The sequence below is a fragment of the Apodemus sylvaticus genome, chromosome 7, assembly GCF_947179515.1.
Source record: "Apodemus sylvaticus chromosome 7, mApoSyl1.1, whole genome shotgun sequence".
Classification (NCBI taxonomy): Eukaryota; Metazoa; Chordata; class Mammalia; order Rodentia; family Muridae; genus Apodemus; species Apodemus sylvaticus.
Window position 1 is genome coordinate 8,039,836 of NC_067478.1, and position 19,029 is coordinate 8,058,864.

General features: G+C 46.4%; 1 protein-coding gene across 2 annotated transcripts in view; it reads left to right on the forward strand.

Annotated features, from left to right (window-relative positions):
- Tgfbr2 (transforming growth factor beta receptor 2) overlaps positions 1-19,029 on the forward strand; it is an 87,304-nt gene that overhangs the window by 51,355 nt on the left and 16,920 nt on the right. For both annotated transcript variants that reach the window (XM_052187046.1, XM_052187047.1), the window contains 2 exons: positions 12,935-13,734; positions 17,388-17,529. In XM_052187046.1, coding sequence (XP_052043006.1) covers positions 12,935-13,734; positions 17,388-17,529 — 942 coding nt within the window. The remainder of the gene's footprint in view (positions 1-12,934; positions 13,735-17,387; positions 17,530-19,029) is intronic.

A 19,029-nucleotide genomic window follows, 5' to 3' on the forward strand; every position in this document is an offset into this window, starting at 1 on the left:
CTGTTGGTTTCTGCGTCTGTTGGCTTCTGCGTGGACTTCTGTAGCCGCCGCCGCTAGCCGGCACACACGCGCGCACCCCGGACGCCAGCCGCGGACCGCGGTGGAGCCGGGAACCGCAATGAGGCACGCTAGACCAAATGGTTCCACGTGGAGTTTATTTAAGAAGGGAGGGGGTAGCCGGCGGGAACGGGAGTGAGAAGGGAAGGAAAAGAGGGAGAGGGAGGAGCGCTGCTAGGTTATATAGGAGTGGTGACGTAATTACAGGTAAAGGTGGGCTATGGAATTCTGGGTAGATGGCGGCCGTTGCCTGGGCAACGGACCTATACATTGCTTTGCGTGGTGTCTTAGGCCTTAGGTACCTACACATGCAAACACACAAACAGAGACAAGAAGAATGAACAGTGACCTTAGGATGCTCAGGATAAGTAAGCCTCTGGGCTTTGAGAATGTCGCAGGACAAGCACAGACTTGAGCTACGTAAGGTTTCCCTTGCTGCTCTTCCGTTATCCTTGGGTGACTGGTTCCTACAGGTTGAGTGTTCGCCTCTGCGCCTCTGCCCTGATGTTTCCCCATCTGAACTGTGAGGAGTGAATCCAGGGCCTCCTCACCATGGCTTGGTCTTGTGGAAGAGAAGGCTGTAGAAGATGCTGTGCTACTTTAGCTTCTGTGCCTGTCACTTGTTTGGATGTGGATTTAGAAAAGGAAATTGCAGAGAGAGAGAGAGAGAGAGAGAGAGAGAGAGAGAGAGAGAGAGAGAGAGAGAGGAAGGAAGGGAAAGAAAGAGAGAGAGAGAGAGAGAGAGAGAGAGAGAGAAAGAAAGAAAGAAAGAAAGAAAGAAAGAAAGAAAGAAAGAAAGAAAGAAAGAAAGAAAGAAAGAAAGAAAGAAAGAAAGAAAGAAAGAAAATTTTGCAATCATGGCTGGGGACATAACTCATTTGGGAGAGTTTGTCTACCATGTATGAGGCTCTGAGTTTGAGCCCCAAATGACAGAAGCTGAAGAAAGCTAGCCCTCTCCTGTACTCCCAACACTCAGAAGGGGGGGGCAGGAAGATCAGAATCCAAGTTCAAGGCCAGCCTGAGCTACTTGAGACTTTATCTCAAAAGAAATATGGCTTATGTAGGTGTGTGATTTAGTGTTAGGCGGCTTATAATGACTCTTCTTGGCTACATTTGGTTGCGTCCAGCCCTTGGCTATGGGTGGATGCTTCTGCTGATGGAAGCAAGCAGTTCCACATGTTCCCTCTCCGCCTGGGGAGATTTGTTCCTCTCCTTAAATAATAATTTACATTCTGAAATTATAAAATAATTTTACATCATTTTCCCTTCTTTTCTCCCTCCAGACTCTCCTATGCCCTCTCTCACTCTCAAATTTCAGATTCTTTTTCAATTTAATTGTTACTGCACACACACACACACACACACACACACACACACAAAGGCATATGCACACACAAAATAAATATTTTTTTTTAAAAGAAAGAAACCAGGACTTTCCAAACCACTTCTGACTCCAAGGACAACCTTTACCGTTGTGTAGAGAAGCTGTTTTGTGTCTTGTAGCCGCGTGCTTTGCTGGCCCGCCCACCCGCCATTGCATGCAGACTTTAGTGGTTAGCATGGAGACATCATGCAGGTTCACCTGAGGTGCTGAGAGATGGGAGGGGAGCGTGGACTCCTAACCACGGCTGGAGCTTCATTTCTTCCTGTCTGATTGTTGCAGAATCTCTTTTTAAACTAAAACAGCCTTTTGGTTTGCGAGCCTTGCTCTGGCAGGAAGACAAATGATTTTTTTTCTTCCCCACCCCCCCAACAGTATCAGACATGTGGTTTCCTGTCTGTGTTTAACTTTGCTAGCAGTACATCTCAGCCAGCTGGTTCCCTCTGGGCCCGTTGCAGCTTTTACGGTGGGGCTTCACGCCATCCAGGAAGCCCATTCTGCATGCACCAGATGCCTTGCACTCTTGGCTGACTTCAGGGCCCTCAGAGGGAGAGCAGTTTAGAAGTGTTGTCCCCTGCACCCTAATCTCACATTGAGGCTGTCCAGCCCCAGCACTGGGCAACCAGCTTCTTAGCAGAAATGGAGGGCTTTGTCCTTTAGGGTGCTGTTGTTGTTGTTTGTCGATGTTGTTGTTGTTGTTTTTGTTTTGTTTCAGTTCTTAGTTTTGAGACAGACTCTCTACAGCCCAGGCTGGTTTTGAGTCTTTCACATAGTTGAGGATGACCTTGAACTTCTTATCCTCCTGCCTCCCCTTCTTGAGTGCCTACAGAACAGTCCTGCACTACCAGGCCCAGTTTATGACCTGCTCAGGATCCAGCCCACAACCTTGTGAATGCTAGGCTAGTGCTCTGCCAACTGAACTTCATTCCCAGTTCCGACCTTGACCTTTCTGCGTCTCCTGCCTTCACTCTTAGGTGCTGAGATTACATGTTGCTCCACTAAGCCTGGTGTTGGGGTGCAAAGGAACCAACCGAGGGCAGCCTGCGCGCTGGGCTAGCAAGCACTCCACCTGAGCTACATCCCAGTCCCTTGAGGACTTACACACAAGACATGGGAAGAGCGAGGGGTGCTGTGGCAAGGTGGGGCCTCTGGGCACACATCACTTTCAGATTGGGCTTTCAGTGCTCAGAACAGCTGCTTCTAGCTGTGCATTTTAGTTTTGAGGGGGACCAAGGCAGATTTACTTTCTGGACTAAATGCAGAATTTAAAAGGAGGAAGGAAGGAAGGAAAGAAGGAAGGAAGGAAGGAAAGAAGGAAGGAAGGAAGGAAGGAAGGAAGGAAGGAAGGAAGGAAGGAAGGAAGGAAGGAAGGAAGAGGTGTGAAAATGTGGTTGAGAAAAATTGTTACAGTATGTAGAAACCTGTAGATTGAAAGTGCAGTTGTCTCCCAGAAGTCAACTCCATCGTTTGACTGGTGACCCAGAGCTGAGGGAGACTCTGGCTGTGAACAAACCTTGGCTAGAGAGCATATCCCAAATCCTTCAGTACAACCGAGTCTGGACAAAGAAATACACAAAGTGCACTGAAACTCGGTCAGGTCCAGCATGGGATGTATATGAGGTAACTCAAGGTAATGCATCGCCTTTTTGTAAGTTGCCCCCACCCCCACCCCCAGGCGGGAGTTCTGAAACTAGCTATGGTCACAGTGGGAGTGGTGAGCGTGCACTTGAGAACCCCGTTCTCCATGAGTCATTGCAGGGCGCGCAGGGTGTCCGGTGTGTGCACAGCCTGCCCTGGATTCATCCACAGGAGAGGCGTGGCCACTGCAGCAACTGGACCCCAGGGCTTGTGGCTGTAAGTTTGTGTTCCGTCCTACTTGTCCATATGTGTCCCACAAACTCCACACCTGTGGGTGATGGCAAAATGGTGGCTGTGGAACTGTGCGTGCTAAAAAAAAAAGTACTCTAAGAAGCTGGCAAACTCTGTGAGCTGGTTTCTATTTCTACCCAGGCTGAATTCCAGAGGGTGTGCAATCTGAACTTCTCTACGTGTAGCCATAGCCTAGCCACCTGGCTTTGAAAGGCTTTCCTGATAGGAAGCAGCTCTGGCCTACTGTTATGTAAACCCTTTTTGGTTATTCATTATGTGCATTAGAAATAACAAAAGCATAGCTGGGGAAGATGGCTCAGTCAGTAAAGATGGTAGGGACTGGGAATCCACATTAAAAACATGAGAGTGGTCTCATTTGCATGCAGTGCTGGGGAGGTGGAAGCAAAACAGAGACACTGATTCAAAGCAAGGTGAGCCCCTCTTGGGGAACACGGTAGGTGGATTCTTGTCTCGTGACTGTGCACCAGCACACACACAAATATGCGTGTCCTGCCCACACCCATATACACACTATAAAAAATACTGACTTTTAATAAAAACAGTTTCCATTTGTCCTTCTCGTTTAAGGAAAGCTATCATATGGGCCCGGAACGGCGGCTCAGTGCTTACAGGCACTTTCTGCTCTTGCAGAGGACCCAGGGTCAGTTCTTAGCACCCACGTCAGGTGGCTCCAGCTCCAGACAAGCCTAACAGAGTATCATTTCATACACAATGGTTCTGAAACTTAGCTGTTAAACTTCTTCTGTTTTCCCAGTCAGGCGACATAAACCTGGGCAGCAGTGCTCCACTCCCAGGTGCTTCATAAATTCTGCGTTAGCTGTGCAGGGTCTGGCTTAACTGTTCTCCAACCTGCTCTCAGGAATGTTTTCTAATTCCTCCAGGATATCCCAATAGATAGCCAACCCCAGGAACCGAGAGGCCCAGGGACGCACTTCTTGCTGTCTGCCTTCCTCTGGGATTGCAAGCACAGGCCACCAGTCCCAGCTTTTTAATGTGGGTTCAGAGGCTTGAACTCAGGTATTCCTACTTACAAGGCAAGCACTTCACCGTCCGAGGTATCTCCCAGCGCCCATAAAGGGTGACTTTAAAATGTCCCAGCATTTGGACTTTGTGCCAACAGTGGCTAAAATGGAGGGCCTCTCTATTGTAGCTCTCTGCTTTGAGGTTTTGTCTCCACCTCCCAGGAGTCAGCCAGAGGAGGCTTCTACACTGACTCAACTTTATTTAAAGGAGAGTCAAGAAGAAACTCATGCAAAGGAGACTGTAGGGTAGGGAGGGGAGCCGCGGGATGGTTCAGCTTGAAATATTTGCAGTAGGGATTAAAGTGCACGGAGAGAAGGCCTTTCCCCTCATTACAGGGAAAGACATATTCTCAAAATCTCTCCAGAATGCTTAGCAGCACTGTTGCCGCCATGGTGCCCGTTAAAGTCAGTCCTGTGACTCCAGCCAGTTTACTGTCCTGTTGCTTAATTAAAATCATGTTTAATTGTTTGCTTGAATTTGCTTGCTTTCCATTTGAGAGGATGAATGGGGAAATCCTATCTCATTCCACACGGCTCTGCTGGTTAATTGACTGGAATATTCTTGGGGGTTGTTCTCTGGTTGGGCACTCTGAGTACAGTTGTGCCGGCGCTCTGCCAATGATGACACAAAGAGAGTTGGTTCAAGGACTGCATCGTCTCTGGCAGAACGCCAGGAAACCTACTGTAGCTCTGTGAAAGGCACTCCCGAAACGTCAAGGTGTGAAGGAGCTTCCCAGGGAAGGTTCAGATGCACAACCGGACGTAATGATCATTTACAACAGAGGCGAGGAGTCTTCCTTTCCCGAGAGCACGTAGCTGATGTGTGCTCGTGCTGCTGCTCTGGGCCTCACTTTGAATGGGAAGGTGCCAATAGATTCTGCACCGTGACAAGATGCTTGAAGATTCGGGTGATGGCAGCAAGATATGTGAATTTTAGAACTGTTAAATATATATACAACAACATAGCTGAGTGTACACTCCCTCTCCTCCCCCTCCACTGTCTGTCAGTCTGTCTGTCTGCCTACCTATCATCTACCTACATGCCTGCCTGCCTACTTAGCTACCTACCTACTTACACACACACACACACACACACACACACACACAGAGAGAGAGAGAGAGAGAGAGAGAGAGGAGATGGAAACAAGCAGCTCCCGGGTTTCTTGTATCCTCTGTCATGCCCACATCTGATACTAGTGTCTGAAAAGAACTTAAAACTGAGACTCTCTGATGGTTTAAAGTAAAATGACTTAGTAAAATCAAATAATGAGGTCAGTGTGGCCTCAAAGACAGTCTAAGCAGAGGCCTGTGGGTGCTGCTCAGTTGGTAAGCTGCTCGTCTAGCAGGCCCTGAGGCCTAGTTTCAACCTCCAGCACCACATACAGACTGTGCTCCTGTGACACTATACCACTCAGAAGGTGAGGCTGCCGAGGTCATCCCTGGCTACATGCTGAGTCTGAAGCTAGCCTGAGCTATGTGAGACACAGTCTCAAACACTACAGAGAAAAATAAAAAAACTAAAACGAACATTCTAAATGGATTGTTATTTATGTCTTGATAACAACCCGATGAGCATAGATGAATTTGAGACATGGACTCTTGTGTTAATATTTAAAATGCTTGGTTGAACCATTCCAGTGAAGGCATTCAGAGGGAAAATTCATTAATGTAACTGTACACTAGGAAGGGACCTGGGTGGTGGTTCTCTGCTTGTCTTGGTGATCCAGTGTGTAGAGTAATGAACACGACCGGGCATCTAGTGAGCTCCTTGGAGAGACTTCACTGACCCTTGAAGTGTGACAATGTTCACATGTCACTGTGATCATCTGGAGCCACAGGATAAGTATGCAATTGTCCAGGAAGGAAGTGAAGCTAGACTAAGATACACCAAGGGAAGGAAGGACATCCTGTCCAGAGTCCCTACCTCAATTACAACTTAAAAATTTATTTATTTATTTACTCAGCACCTATGGGGAGTAATGTAGGGATCTTTACCAAGGAAGCATGTCATGAGCAGCCTAAATGCAATGCCTGCCCTGCCTCCCTCCATAATGTAGGTAAAACAGAGCCTGGCTCAGGACTGTTGGAAATAAAGCAATATAATGCTCATGCATTAGGCATCGCTTAGCGCCCTGCCTAACAGAGCTCACTGCATGCTACTTGTCTTTCCTGAGAATCACAGAGGGCTTCCCACTACAGCACCAAGCTCCTTCCTAGACTAAGCAAAGCTATCAACAGAAGCCCCAGTTGCTTTGGTGGAAATCTATATACCATACACCAATCCAGGCAGACCTACCTGTGGCATCTGCTCCCCGAATCCCAGGGAGACAGGTTGATCTTAAATCTGCTATAGGAAACTGTCCGAGAGGGCAGCACACAGATACCGTCTCCCCTTCCAAGGGTACTTTGTTTCTTGTGCGTGCGCATTGTGGGCTAATTGAAGTCAGATGAAGCCTGTAGACTTGCTCAGAGGGACTTGTAAAGGCATCTGAAATATTATAGCGCTCAAATGCAATGATCTCATGTTTTTATAGATGAATATGTATTTCTGTAATAGTGCTTGGGCAGGATCCAGCTGCAGACCTGAAAAGAAAGGACAGATGGGATAGCCAAGGGAGGAGTAAATCATGCATTGGTCAAGGTATCTCTCTCAACTACGATTTGCTATGAGCGTGTCTACAGTTTCAACTGGTGATGTAATCGTAGGGACAGCAAATACTAAGAAATGACTCAGAATACTTCATTGCTGGTGTGATGGCTAAGCAATTAGGGGTACTTACTGCCCAGGGTTAGAGGATCTAGGTTTGTTTCCCAACACTCACAAAGAAGCTCACCACCATCTGCAACTCCAATTCCAAAGCATCCAGTGCTTTCTTCTCACCCTCAAGGGCACTGCGAACGTGCACGTGCACGCGCGCGCGCACACACACACACACACACACACACACATACACACACACAGTGCACATATATTCATACAGGTACACACTCATATACATAAAATAAAAAAGTGATACATTCCAGTTAAATGTCAGAGAAGCTGAGAGCTTTTGCTCATTCAGTTCACAGAACCACTGAATTCTTCTCACAAAGCCCAGGCTAAGAACATTTGCTATTGTAAATATATATATATATATATATATATATATATATATATATATATATATATATATGAACCCTTAAGAAATTCTACCCAGAACTATCTCTAATTTTATGTTATATAAAAAGAGACTTTTCATGGGAGATTCTAATAATTTCAGAAGCGTGCCTTAATTACTCTCTCAGGTCAGACCCTCTTCTCATAGTAGAAAAATGTGCCTCCTCAGGGGTGGTGCTCTACCGTGGTTCATAACTGAGAAATAGAATAGTCTCTGTACCTCTGGTGTGGCCCTCTAGATGTCCCACCCAAGAGCTGACAGTATGGCTCAGTTGTTAACAGCATTGGCTGCTCTTACAGAGGACCAGGTCAGTGGCCAGCACCCACATGAGGGCTCACAATTCTCTGTAACTCCAGTTCCAGAGGACCCAACACTCTCTCTGGCTTCCATGGCTACCAGGCATGCATGTGCTGCGCATGTATTCATGAGAGATCAACGCTCATACATGTAAGAAGTAAAAATGACCAGTAGTTATCACTGAGGAGATGGCCACTAAAATGCTTGGTCTCGTCTCCAATGAAGACAAGGGCTGTACAAATTGAGAGGTTACTCAAAGACGTTCTTCACTGGGTCTCACCAATGTGTCACCCTGGTGACATTTAGAGACACCATGGCAGAAGGCTAAGAACACTGTCCAAATAGAGCTTGTTGCAAGGATTGGATTGCTTATTGTCTGAGTCAATCTTGGGAAATTAAACAGCTTGAATGTTAGTTCTTCCTGGGACATGGGTAGTCCCATGTAGTAATCGCAGTTTCTACCCTGTAGACATTTCCCAACAATTAAATGTAAGAATTGTGTAAGTCCTGAGAACGCAGCTGGCACAGGAGTCTCTATATTTGGGGGATAAGCAGGAAGAAACACTTAATGTGAGTTTCTGAGCCAAGCAGACCCCAGTGCGTGTCTATAGCTACAGTTCTCTTTGTCTAGGGGAAGCCCAGGGGTCAACTCGGTGGCGTGCCTGGGAGGCTCTTATTTAGATCCAGCCGCATCCCCAAACTTCCTTCCGGCCTGCCTTGTTATTGTGACTCCCTTTACCTCCTCTTTGAAGTTTCTAGATTGACAAATGTTATTCAGTCACTACACACACACACACACTCACTCATGCACACACACATGCACAGGGGGTTGGGGGAGAGAACTTTACATGTAGGTTTTTTTTAAAAAGGTTACAGGAAACCAGAGGGGAAAGTGAAGCTTTGGTTTCTAACCTTAAACTAGGGGACTTCTAGAACCTTCTGTAGTCAATATCACATGTTAATTTCAATTTAGGTGCTTGCCTCAGACTAGGAGAAAGAGATAGATGTGAGCAAGAAGGACTTTTTTTCTGTGAGTAGCTGGGAGTTATAAACTGATCAGTAATAAACGAACACTCCATGCAGATATTTAATGAATTAGAGACACAGCTAAGAAGTTATACAGATAATAGTTTTTAAAAAATTGATTTGTAATTTATTATATGTGGAAAGAAATATTCACATTGGACTAAAGTGAAGTCTCTCCAAATTTTTCTAGTGTGTAACGGGGTATTAAAAATAACATTTATAGGATAGGGAGCTGCTGTTTTTTTTTTTTCCTACAAAGTAGTACCAGATAGTAAATACTTTTGGCTTTATGGAGCAGAACTGATCTTTATGGCAGGAAGGTCCCTATTAAGTGAATCCACAGGAGGAGGGCTTCTCTCTCCCTCCTCCAACCCCTCTATTCAACAACTGTTGAAAGTTGTGGCTCAGGGTAGGGAGGTTATCTTGGTCATAAGACCATACAAGAACTAGCTAAATCAGACTGCTTTAGAACATAAGGCTCTAGTCATTTGACAGCACAAATAGAGGAAATCATGGGAGTGGTCCAGCCTGTGCCCGTTGCTAGCCTACTCCAGTGGTACTGGATGACCCGGCCAGAGCCCCATGGAACTCCCATTATCCTGAGAGGAGCGAGCGTTCAGTCCCTTAGCCAAACCAGTTTATGACAAGGTGCGTTGTGTAGATCTGGCTGAGGACAGCTAGGACAGGGAAGCCTTCCCATGCAGATGTGTCCGCAGGTGGGAAGGATACGGACTTTCACTTCTGTGCCTCCTGAACAGTGTTTTGTCCCTCTTTAATGTAGTGTGTAACTGTTAGGGCAGCCACTCCCTCTGCCACTCACACCCTGGCCTGGCTGGTCTTGTCATGTTCTAACCTCCTAAGAGAGTCCACTTCTTATTATCCAAGGCGAATGTGTGTTTTAGGGCTCGGTAGTTGAGAGCGTGCTGTAGTTGCAGCTGACCTGAGCTCAGGTTCCAACACCCATACTGGGCAGCTCAGAAGTACTCTATAACTCCAGCTCCAAGTAATCTGACACCCTCTTTGGTCTCTGAGGGGGTCACCTACACACACACACACACACACACACACATGCACACACATGTGCTAACACTTGCACATAATTGAAAATAAAATAAATCTAAAAAATAAAAATTTGTGTTTTGAAGGCCCCCACCACTAAATTGCCTATCTTTAGTGCTTTGTTAAAGATTTATTTTGTATGTATGAGTGTTTGGCTTACATGCAAATATGTGCACTGCATGTGGGTTTGGTGCCTGTGAAGGCCAGAAGAGGGGGCCAGAGCCCCTGAACCAAGAGTTAGGGACAGTTGTATGTGGTTGCTGTGAATCACACCCAGGTCCTTTGCAAGAACAGCAAATGCTCTTAATCACTAAATTATCTCACCAGCCCTTCTTTTTCTGTCTTTAAAGTGCATTAATGTATCTCTTCAGGAAACTCTGCTTTACCCATGTGGTTCCTGGAATTCTAAGGTTCCGATTACTTTAGTTTTAAGCGGCATCAGACAGAATTACTGCTTAGAGTTTGGTCAGTGGATTCAACAAACATTTCGCTGAAATGGCAGTGAGTCAGAACACCCCATGTCGGTGTGTCCTCCCTTTCACTTCATGCAGAGTCTCTAAGTGACTGACTGAATCCAATGCCAGTTAGGGACCACATTCCCTCTAAGATACCTCAGCCATCTTCTTAGCTGCCTGGCTTGAATTCTCATCACCCACCCCTGACCTAATAACCAAAGTGGCTGAGTACTGTCAGTGGAAGAATTACAAGTCCTCTGTTATCCACTCCATCTCAATACCCTCTACCAACTGCTTCCCCTCTGTTCCTTTACAGAGACACTCTGGAAAGGATCCTCAGATATGCCCTGCGTTCTTTCTCCCTCTCGTGTGTTCTTTCTGGGCCTCGTGGGTAGTTCTCATCTTTTGGAGAACACCTCAAAGATAGTCTCAGCTCCTGTAACCTCCATGTTTCTTCTGTAAGCATCCTCACGCCCCCTCAGCCCACACATTGTACTGTTTACCTGCCTCCCTTCTGGAATGACACAGCATCGCTCAGTATTTATGTGTGTGGCATTTATGTGTGTGGCCCGACTGCCCCACAGCACAGCTGCATGCCTAATGCTTAGAGTAGACAATCAGGAATGCTGCAAATACAGTGTCAGAGACTCAGACCTGCTCCTTAATGAGTATGTCATGGGCAGAAGACCAACACACCACTGGAATCCCAACATTCCTGTGGATGTCTTCAATGATCCTCTGCACGTTATAGATTACTAACCATGCATGTCCTTTTCCCCAAGAGAAGAACTAATAACAAATGATCAAAGCTCTGGCAGGTGAACCAAAGTTGCATATAAGAAGATGTCATTAGGTCTCTGGTATGTTGTGTCTGTCATCAGCAGCCATAGGCAATGCAAAGAGAGGGATGTTGAGTGGACATGAGGTGAGGTGTCAGATTTCCAGATTTGCTCCTCCTGTTTCTCAGGCCCAGAGCTGGTGTTTCGAGGTAGTCAGGATGGGAGTCAAAATCAGCAGAGCGGGATCAGTAGGAACTCAGTAGGAACAACAGGTCTGTGGCAGTCTCTAGGGCAGTGACTCTCACCCTTCCTAATGCTGTGACCCATGTCCTCATGCTGTAGTGACCCCCCAACCATAACAGTATTTTCACTGCTACCTCATAACTGTAATTTTGCAACTGTTATGAATCATAATGTAAATATCAGTGTTTCCTAATGGCCTTAGGCAGGCAAGTCTTTGACCCTCAAAGGTCAAAGGTCAAAGGTCTGCAGTTTTACCAGGTACTATTATGAATTGGTTACTCTTCTATTTCTGTGACCAAATGACTTGCCCAGAATCAGATCAAGAAAGGAAGAGATTAATCTGGCTTGCAATTTTTAGGGCCACAGTCTGTCACAGTGTCAGAAGCTGGCTGGTGGGACCTGGTCATAGTGTATCCACAGGAAGTGGAGAGGCCACTGAAAATCAGGTTATATACCTTAAAACCTGCCCTATAAGACTCACTGTCTCTAGGGAGTAAGGTTCCACTTGGTGAAAGTTCTGTCACCGAGGGAAGTGGGGAGCACTTAACCACGTCTCTATAGAAACAACCATTCACGAGCAACAGTTACGTGTGTCTTTCTTCCTCTGTCCCCAGTGCCTCAGCCTTCATTGTTGTCTAGCACATAGTAGTCACTCAGCCCTGATTGTACTGACATGGAAACACAGAAAGGTCTAGAAGTCACGAAAGATGTCGTACTAAAGTACTAAAGAAAGTTTTCCCAGCTTTCCTTAGAGAGTGGTATTTAAGCTAGAGTTTAGAGGGTAGAGGTATTAGAGTGGGTAACCTCAGACAGGGTTTGTCTTTATGCCTTTCCACAATGTCATCTGCTCCTGTTCTGCTCTGCTCCACATCCAGGCCACTATGATGTCAGCTCTGTGCCTGGGTGGTGCAGACAGGCACAGAAAGAAAGGTGTCTTGGAAGCCTTGTTACCTTATGTCAACTGTGTGTGTGTGTGTGTGTGTACATGTACGCATATATATATGTGTTTATGTCTTCAGGTACACAAGTGTGCAAGTGTGTGCGTGCAGACACTAGTGGATTTCTTAGGGATGGTATGGACCCTTTCGGGGACAGGGTCTCTCACTTAACCCGAGACTCTGATTTGGCTAGACTGACTGACAAGTGAGCCTTAGAGACCCGCCTCCATTTCTCCCAAGCTGGGATCACAAGTGTGTGCAAACTTCCATTTGGAGCTTCAGCACAGGTCCACAGAGCGGGAGCTTACCAGCTGAGCCTTCACCCAATTTCCGTCCTTCCTGTGATTACTTAAAAGGAAGAGACTTGAAGCAAGTATCTAACAATGCCTAATGCATCAAATTTTGGTTTATATGGTATCCTTGATCACCTCTGATTCAGTTTCACACTGGGAAGGACATGGATGGTGTGCCATTGTGTAGAGTCATTGGCAAGAATACCTACCTAGTATCCATGGACCCAGTTCAGATGCTACTGTGCATAAAGACATGACTATGGACTTGATTCCTGACGGGTGGCGCACACCTCCAGAACCTAATGCCTTCTCTCCTTTGCCTTCTCTCCACATCAGAATACACCACCAGCAGTCCTGACCTGTTGTTGGTCATTATTCAAGTGACGGGCGTCAGCCTCCTGCCTCCGCTGGGGATTGCCATAGCCGTCATCATCATCTTCTACTGCTATCGTGTCCACCGGCAGCAGAAGTTGAGCCCGTCCTGGGAGAGCAGCAAGCCCCGGAAGCTCATGGATTTCAGCGACAACTGCGCCATCATCCTGGAGGACGACCGGTCCGACATCAGCTCCACGTGCGCCAACAACATCAACCACAACACAGAACTGCTGCCCATCGAGCTGGACACACTGGTGGGGAAGGGCCGCTTTGCCGAGGTCTACAAGGCCAAGCTGAAGCAGAACACGTCAGAGCAGTTTGAGACGGTGGCTGTCAAGATCTTCCCCTACGAGGAATACTCTTCGTGGAAAACGGAGAAGGACATCTTCTCCGACATCAACCTGAAGCACGAGAACATCCTGCAGTTCCTGACAGCCGAGGAGCGGAAGACGGAGCTGGGCAAGCAGTACTGGCTCATTACAGCCTTCCACGCGAAGGGCAACCTGCAGGAGTACCTCACGAGGCACGTCATCAGCTGGGAGGACCTGCGGAAGCTGGGCAGCTCCCTGGCCCGGGGCATAGCTCACCTCCACAGTGACCACACTCCTTGTGGGAGGCCCAAGATGCCCATCGTTCACAGGGACCTCAAGAGCTCCAACATCCTAGTGAAGAACGATTTGACCTGTTGCCTGTGTGACTTCGGGCTGTCCTTGCGCCTGGACCCCACTCTGTCTGTGGATGACCTGGCCAACAGTGGGCAGGTGAGTGGAGGCTGGTGCTCTGTCCACGGACTTCATGCCTGCCTTCATTTCCGCCCCTTTCTTTTATTTTCTTTCTACAATTTTTCATGTAGGGAGGTGTGTGTGTGTGTGTGTGTGGGAGAGAGAGAGAGAGAGAGAGAAAGAGAGAGAGAGAGAGAGAGAGAGAGAGAGAGAGAGAGAGAGAGGTATGTTGGGGGGTGCACTTACCCAAGCATGCATGTGTAGAGGCCAGAGGTTGACATCAACTCTCTCCATTGTTTTCAACCTTCCTTTTCGAGACAGAATCTCTTACTGAACCCAGAACTCTTACATTGCTGGGCTAGTGAACTCTAGAGTCCTGGTCCCCCAACCCTACTGCAACCCAGAAGCACTGGGATTACAAAGGCATGCCCATGCACCTGGCTCTTACATAGGTTTGGGAGCCCTGAACTCAGGCTTCTGCAGCAAGCCTTCCCCCTGCCCCTTGTGGGACATACTCACTGATGTACTATAAATAAATCACCCAGAGCAATGGGTTTCATGACATTTCCACCTATGCATATAAGGAACTTCAAACAGTGCCTTGCATAAATATCTTCCTATTAACCCTTCCTTCCCCTTCCCCCTTCCCCTTCTACATCCTTAATGAGCCCCTCCCTCCACCCACCCAACCTCCACCCCCCACCCTCCATCCCCCACCCCAGTCCCCTATACTTTCATTTTCTTTCCTTCCTTTAAATTCCACATGGGATAGAAAACGATAGGCCTTCTGAGTCTGGCTTGTTTCACTTAAGAGTCTGTGTGTGTGTGTGTGTGTGTACATACATACATATTTGAAACCAGAGCTACCAATTTGGATAAGCTGTACAGAGAGCTAGCCCCAGGGATCCTCCAGTCTCTGTCCCTTCCACACAGTAGCCTGATTACAAGGGTATGGCACCACAACCAACAACCACCTTAAATGCAGATTCTGGGGAAAGCTATGCTGTCCCCTTGCTCATGTGGCAAGCTTTGTCCCAGCCCAATGGTTCTATTTTTGAAGCCTTGTCCCAGATCCAAATGGATGACCAGAAAGAAGGAAGATTTCCTTCCCAGGTGACAGCTGATGCCCGTCACAGTGGGCCCATTGTAAGATTGGCACAAGCGTTATGTAACATGTCCTGACCTGGCCTTGAACTTGGTGAGCCACTCCGTCCAGTCACCTACTGGTAGAAGAAAAAGCCCACAAGGTCTTTGTTTTAAAATGCCAGTGAAGGCCTGAAAGCAGCTGTGTTCTCTAGCTGGTTAATGGGGCACACTCTAAAACCCTCCTTGAACTGAACCAAACTTGTGAGGTTTCCGCCTTGTCAGTGCTCTGTCCACAGCAGCAAATGCGGCATGGAGGTCATCTCGCTGAGACACAAACAAATTAATATGTCAGTGCAATGACTCACAGAGCGCTCTGTTAAAAAGAAAAATGTCTTCCAAGGCATGCCAGTAAGAACCATTCTTTGGAACAGTGACATCAGATGACTTGACCTCTGCATGACAAGACAGTGATTGGCATTGGATGAACTCGTATATTTTGCAGTATCAGATGTTTTCATTTGGAAATTTCCCTTGGAAATAGTTTTCCCTTTTTCCCTGCGGGCCCCTGTTTGTTTAATGTCAATCATAAAACTGATCACAGGCCTAAATAACCAGAATAGAACTACACATCACATTCATGGAAATTAATGTATGACTTGGTCTTTTCATATGACTTCAATTTAGCAGAGATTTATGAAATTATGTCATATGAGTTATGAGGTAAATTAAAATTAAATGGTCCTTAAGTGACCCAACTGGGTGGCAGTTATTTTCACCATGAGTTTTAGTTTCAAGAGTGAAAAAAAATCTGATTTGCAAAAGCAAAAATAAACATGTAAGAGTGTAGAGAGATGGCTTTGTGGTAGAGCACTTGCTGATCTTGCAGAGATGTCAACTTTAAGGGTCTTGATCAGGTTCCTTTTCTCTGCCAGTTAAAGAATTAAAAGGGAGAAAAAAATCTCGAGGGTGAAAAGTGGCAGTAGAGAAATCTTGAATATAGCAAACAGGAACTGGCAGAATCGGCCACCGAGGTAGCGTGTTGATTGGTGGCGAGGAGACACACCATGCAACAGACAAATAGACAAAAAGACCCTCTACAGAGCTGAGAGGAACTTGAAAAGCAACAATCCAGTCTCTTCTTAAGGGCTGGGGGCCTTCTCTGCTCTGAAGGGCTTTCTTCCTCTGATTTAGAGAAGAAATTGTAGAAAGATCATAGTTCATTGGCACAACTCTTATGTAATATGTCCTGATCCAGCCTGGGACTTGGTGAGCCACTCTATCTGGAGGCCAACTGGTAGGAGAAAAAGCCTTAAAGGTCTTTGTCTTAAGATACCTGGCATTGTATCAGGTCAAGAGGGTGCAAAAGAAGCTGGCCATCTTGGAAGTCCGCCACCTTAAACACACACCCACTACCTCTCTCTGCCCTTTAGGGAATCTGTCTGATTCAGTCTCTCCAGAGGACCTGGGCTCAGTTCCCAACACCCACATGGCAGCTCAAAACCCTGTAACTCCAGCTCCAGGGCATCTGATGCCCTCTTCTGGCCTCTACAGGCACCAGGCACAATACCCACCACATAAAATAAAACTAAATAAATCCTTTTTTATAAGCGTCTAAAGTATCACAGATGTAGCCCTTCAGGTTGTCTATAACAATATTGGATGATAGGCTGAAAATAATAATTTATAGGCAGGTTAGTGGCTCCAGGTACTACTTTGAGCATTCTTAGTTTAGAGTCTTTGAAAAGTTTTCAGGGAGAGAAAATAATAGTATGTGTCGTGTCTACCCGTGTAATTCTCATCATGTAAAACAGCACTGTGTTATGCTATTTTTTTTTAAGTGCATCTGCACAGGGCTGGGGATGTAGCTCGGTCAGCAGAGTGCTTGTCTAGTGCGCATGAAGCCCTCAATTTGATCCCTAGCATCCATAAAAACTGGGTGCAGTAGCATATGCTTATAGTCTGAGCGCTCTGGAAATGAAAGCAGGGGATCAGTGGTTCAAGGTAATCATCAGCTATAAAGTATGAATCCAGCTTGGGCTACAGGAAACCCTGTCCAAAAAAAAAAAAAAGAAAGAAAGAAAGAAAGAAAGAAAGAAAGAAAGAAAGAAAGAAAGAAAGAAAGAAAGAAAGAAAGAAAGAAAGAAAAAGAAAAGAAAAGAAAAGGAACAGAGGAAGGAAGAACGAGCTAAAAAGAAAGAAAATATCACACCACTAGCCGAGGGGCTATTGCCAGTAAATGACAGCCGGTGGAGAAGGAAGAAGAGTTCTGTTACTTCAGTGGTGTAGCCATTGATAGTCAGCTATGATCCAGGGAAACTCCTACTGACACTTATACAAGCAATCCTAATCAAAAGCAGTGGATTGTTTAAAAAGGTATGGAAGCGGATAGAAGACTTGTTAGCAAAAGGGGATTCAGAAAAAGTGAGTGGGAAATAAGAGAGGATAGTGAGGGTGAAGAGGGTCAAAACACATCACATAGATGCAGGAAGTTACCTAAGAACAAAGGAAGAAGCCTCTGGAAACAGATAACAGCATACGAGAAGCCTAATCTTTAGTCCCTTCAGAATCAAATGCTGTGCTTCCTTCTGTGTTTCTTCTGCTCCTAGGTGGGGACGGCGAGATACATGGCCCCCGAAGTTCTAGAATCCAGGATGAATCTGGAAAACGTGGAGTCATTCAAGCAGACAGACGTCTACTCCATGGCTCTGGTGCTCTGGGAAATGACGTCCCGCTGCAACGCTGTGGGAGGTGCGTACTTGGCCACAGCTCTGTCAGTGGTGGGATGATGTGATTCTGCTGTCCCCGCTTCCGGATGACGTAATGCTGTCTGTCTCAAGCATGGTTCCGGGGCTCAGCACACACCTCTGCATGCCACATGGGGAGACAGTTGAGATAGTGTAGCACATAGCTATTCTACGATTATTGGGGATTATTCTGAAGAGCCAAGGTTTCTAAGTGAAAAGCCGTACATCTCCTTTCACACCGCTACATAGAATTACTTTTCTCCCCACAGATTTTTTAGTATCTTTTGAGAGGTGCTCACTAGAAACAGGGATGAGAATTACTTCTATTTACCTACAGGGTAATAGTCAGGTGAGCATCCACATTTTGTTTCTTCTCGTTTGGATTTAAAGAACTGGAAAAAAAAAACCTAAATATTTATTCTTGTAGAGAGGAATTCTTTTTCACAAAACTAAGCAGGATGGTTTTAAAACTCTGGGAGCTTAATGAAGAGGGCGGCTAGCCGCTAAGATTTCTCGTCTTCCTTTCAGCTGTGAAACCGGGGAGGGGGCTGCCCAGTTTTCTGGTACCCCCCCCCTCATTCAGCTCTCTCCTCACCTTCCCCTTCTTTGATCATTCTCCCCAAGCAGAATGCCACAGCTCCCCCAGGTCCCCTTGCTCTCCTCTCTGCATTCTGCACACATCAAGTCCTTACCACCGTTTGAGGCAGCCTTAGGGTTCTCATCTCTGTGCTAAAATAGTGGTCAAAAAGCAACTTGAGGAAAAAAGGTTTATTCTGTCTTCCACCTCCAGGTGAGGAATAGTCTGTTGTCTGGGAAAGCCAGGCAGGCCCTCAAACAAGGAGGAAGGACCCCAGGAGGAAGCTGAGGAGAGTGAGGAGGAATGCTGTGTACTGGCTTGCTCTCCATTGCTTGCTTACTCTGATTGCTTACCGCTGCCCAGGAATGGCACTGCCGCCCACATCAGTCAATCAATCAAAAGATGCTCCATGAGTCTGTGCCAGGGGAATTTTCTCAACTGAGGTTCCCTTTTTCAAAATGACTCCAACTTGTTGTGTCAAATTGACATAAAACTTTTCTAACCAGCACCTCCCCTGCCATTGCCTTGAGTTTGAGAATATCCCTTGGAAGTTCTACCCCACTCTGTGCTGCAGGTATTGTTCCCAGATGGCCAGGAAGTCAGATTGATAGTTTGCTACATTGTTTCTACTACCCATTCTCCACTCCCGGGCTTCCCTCAGGGTCTCACCTGGATAGAAAACACACCCAAGCCTGGTCCCAGTGAAATAACGCTTGACCTCATTCTCTGACTTCTGTTTTATACTGTTAGACTTAGCAAGTAGCAAGAAGAAGATCATAGAAAGCTAAGGAGATGGCCTAATCATTAAAGTCTTACCACACAAGCTTGAGACATGAGTTCAGCTCCTTGGCACCCGTGTAACATTTGGGTTTTGCAGAGAGACATCTATAGTCCTAGTGCAGATTGCTCCAGGTTAAGCGAGAGACC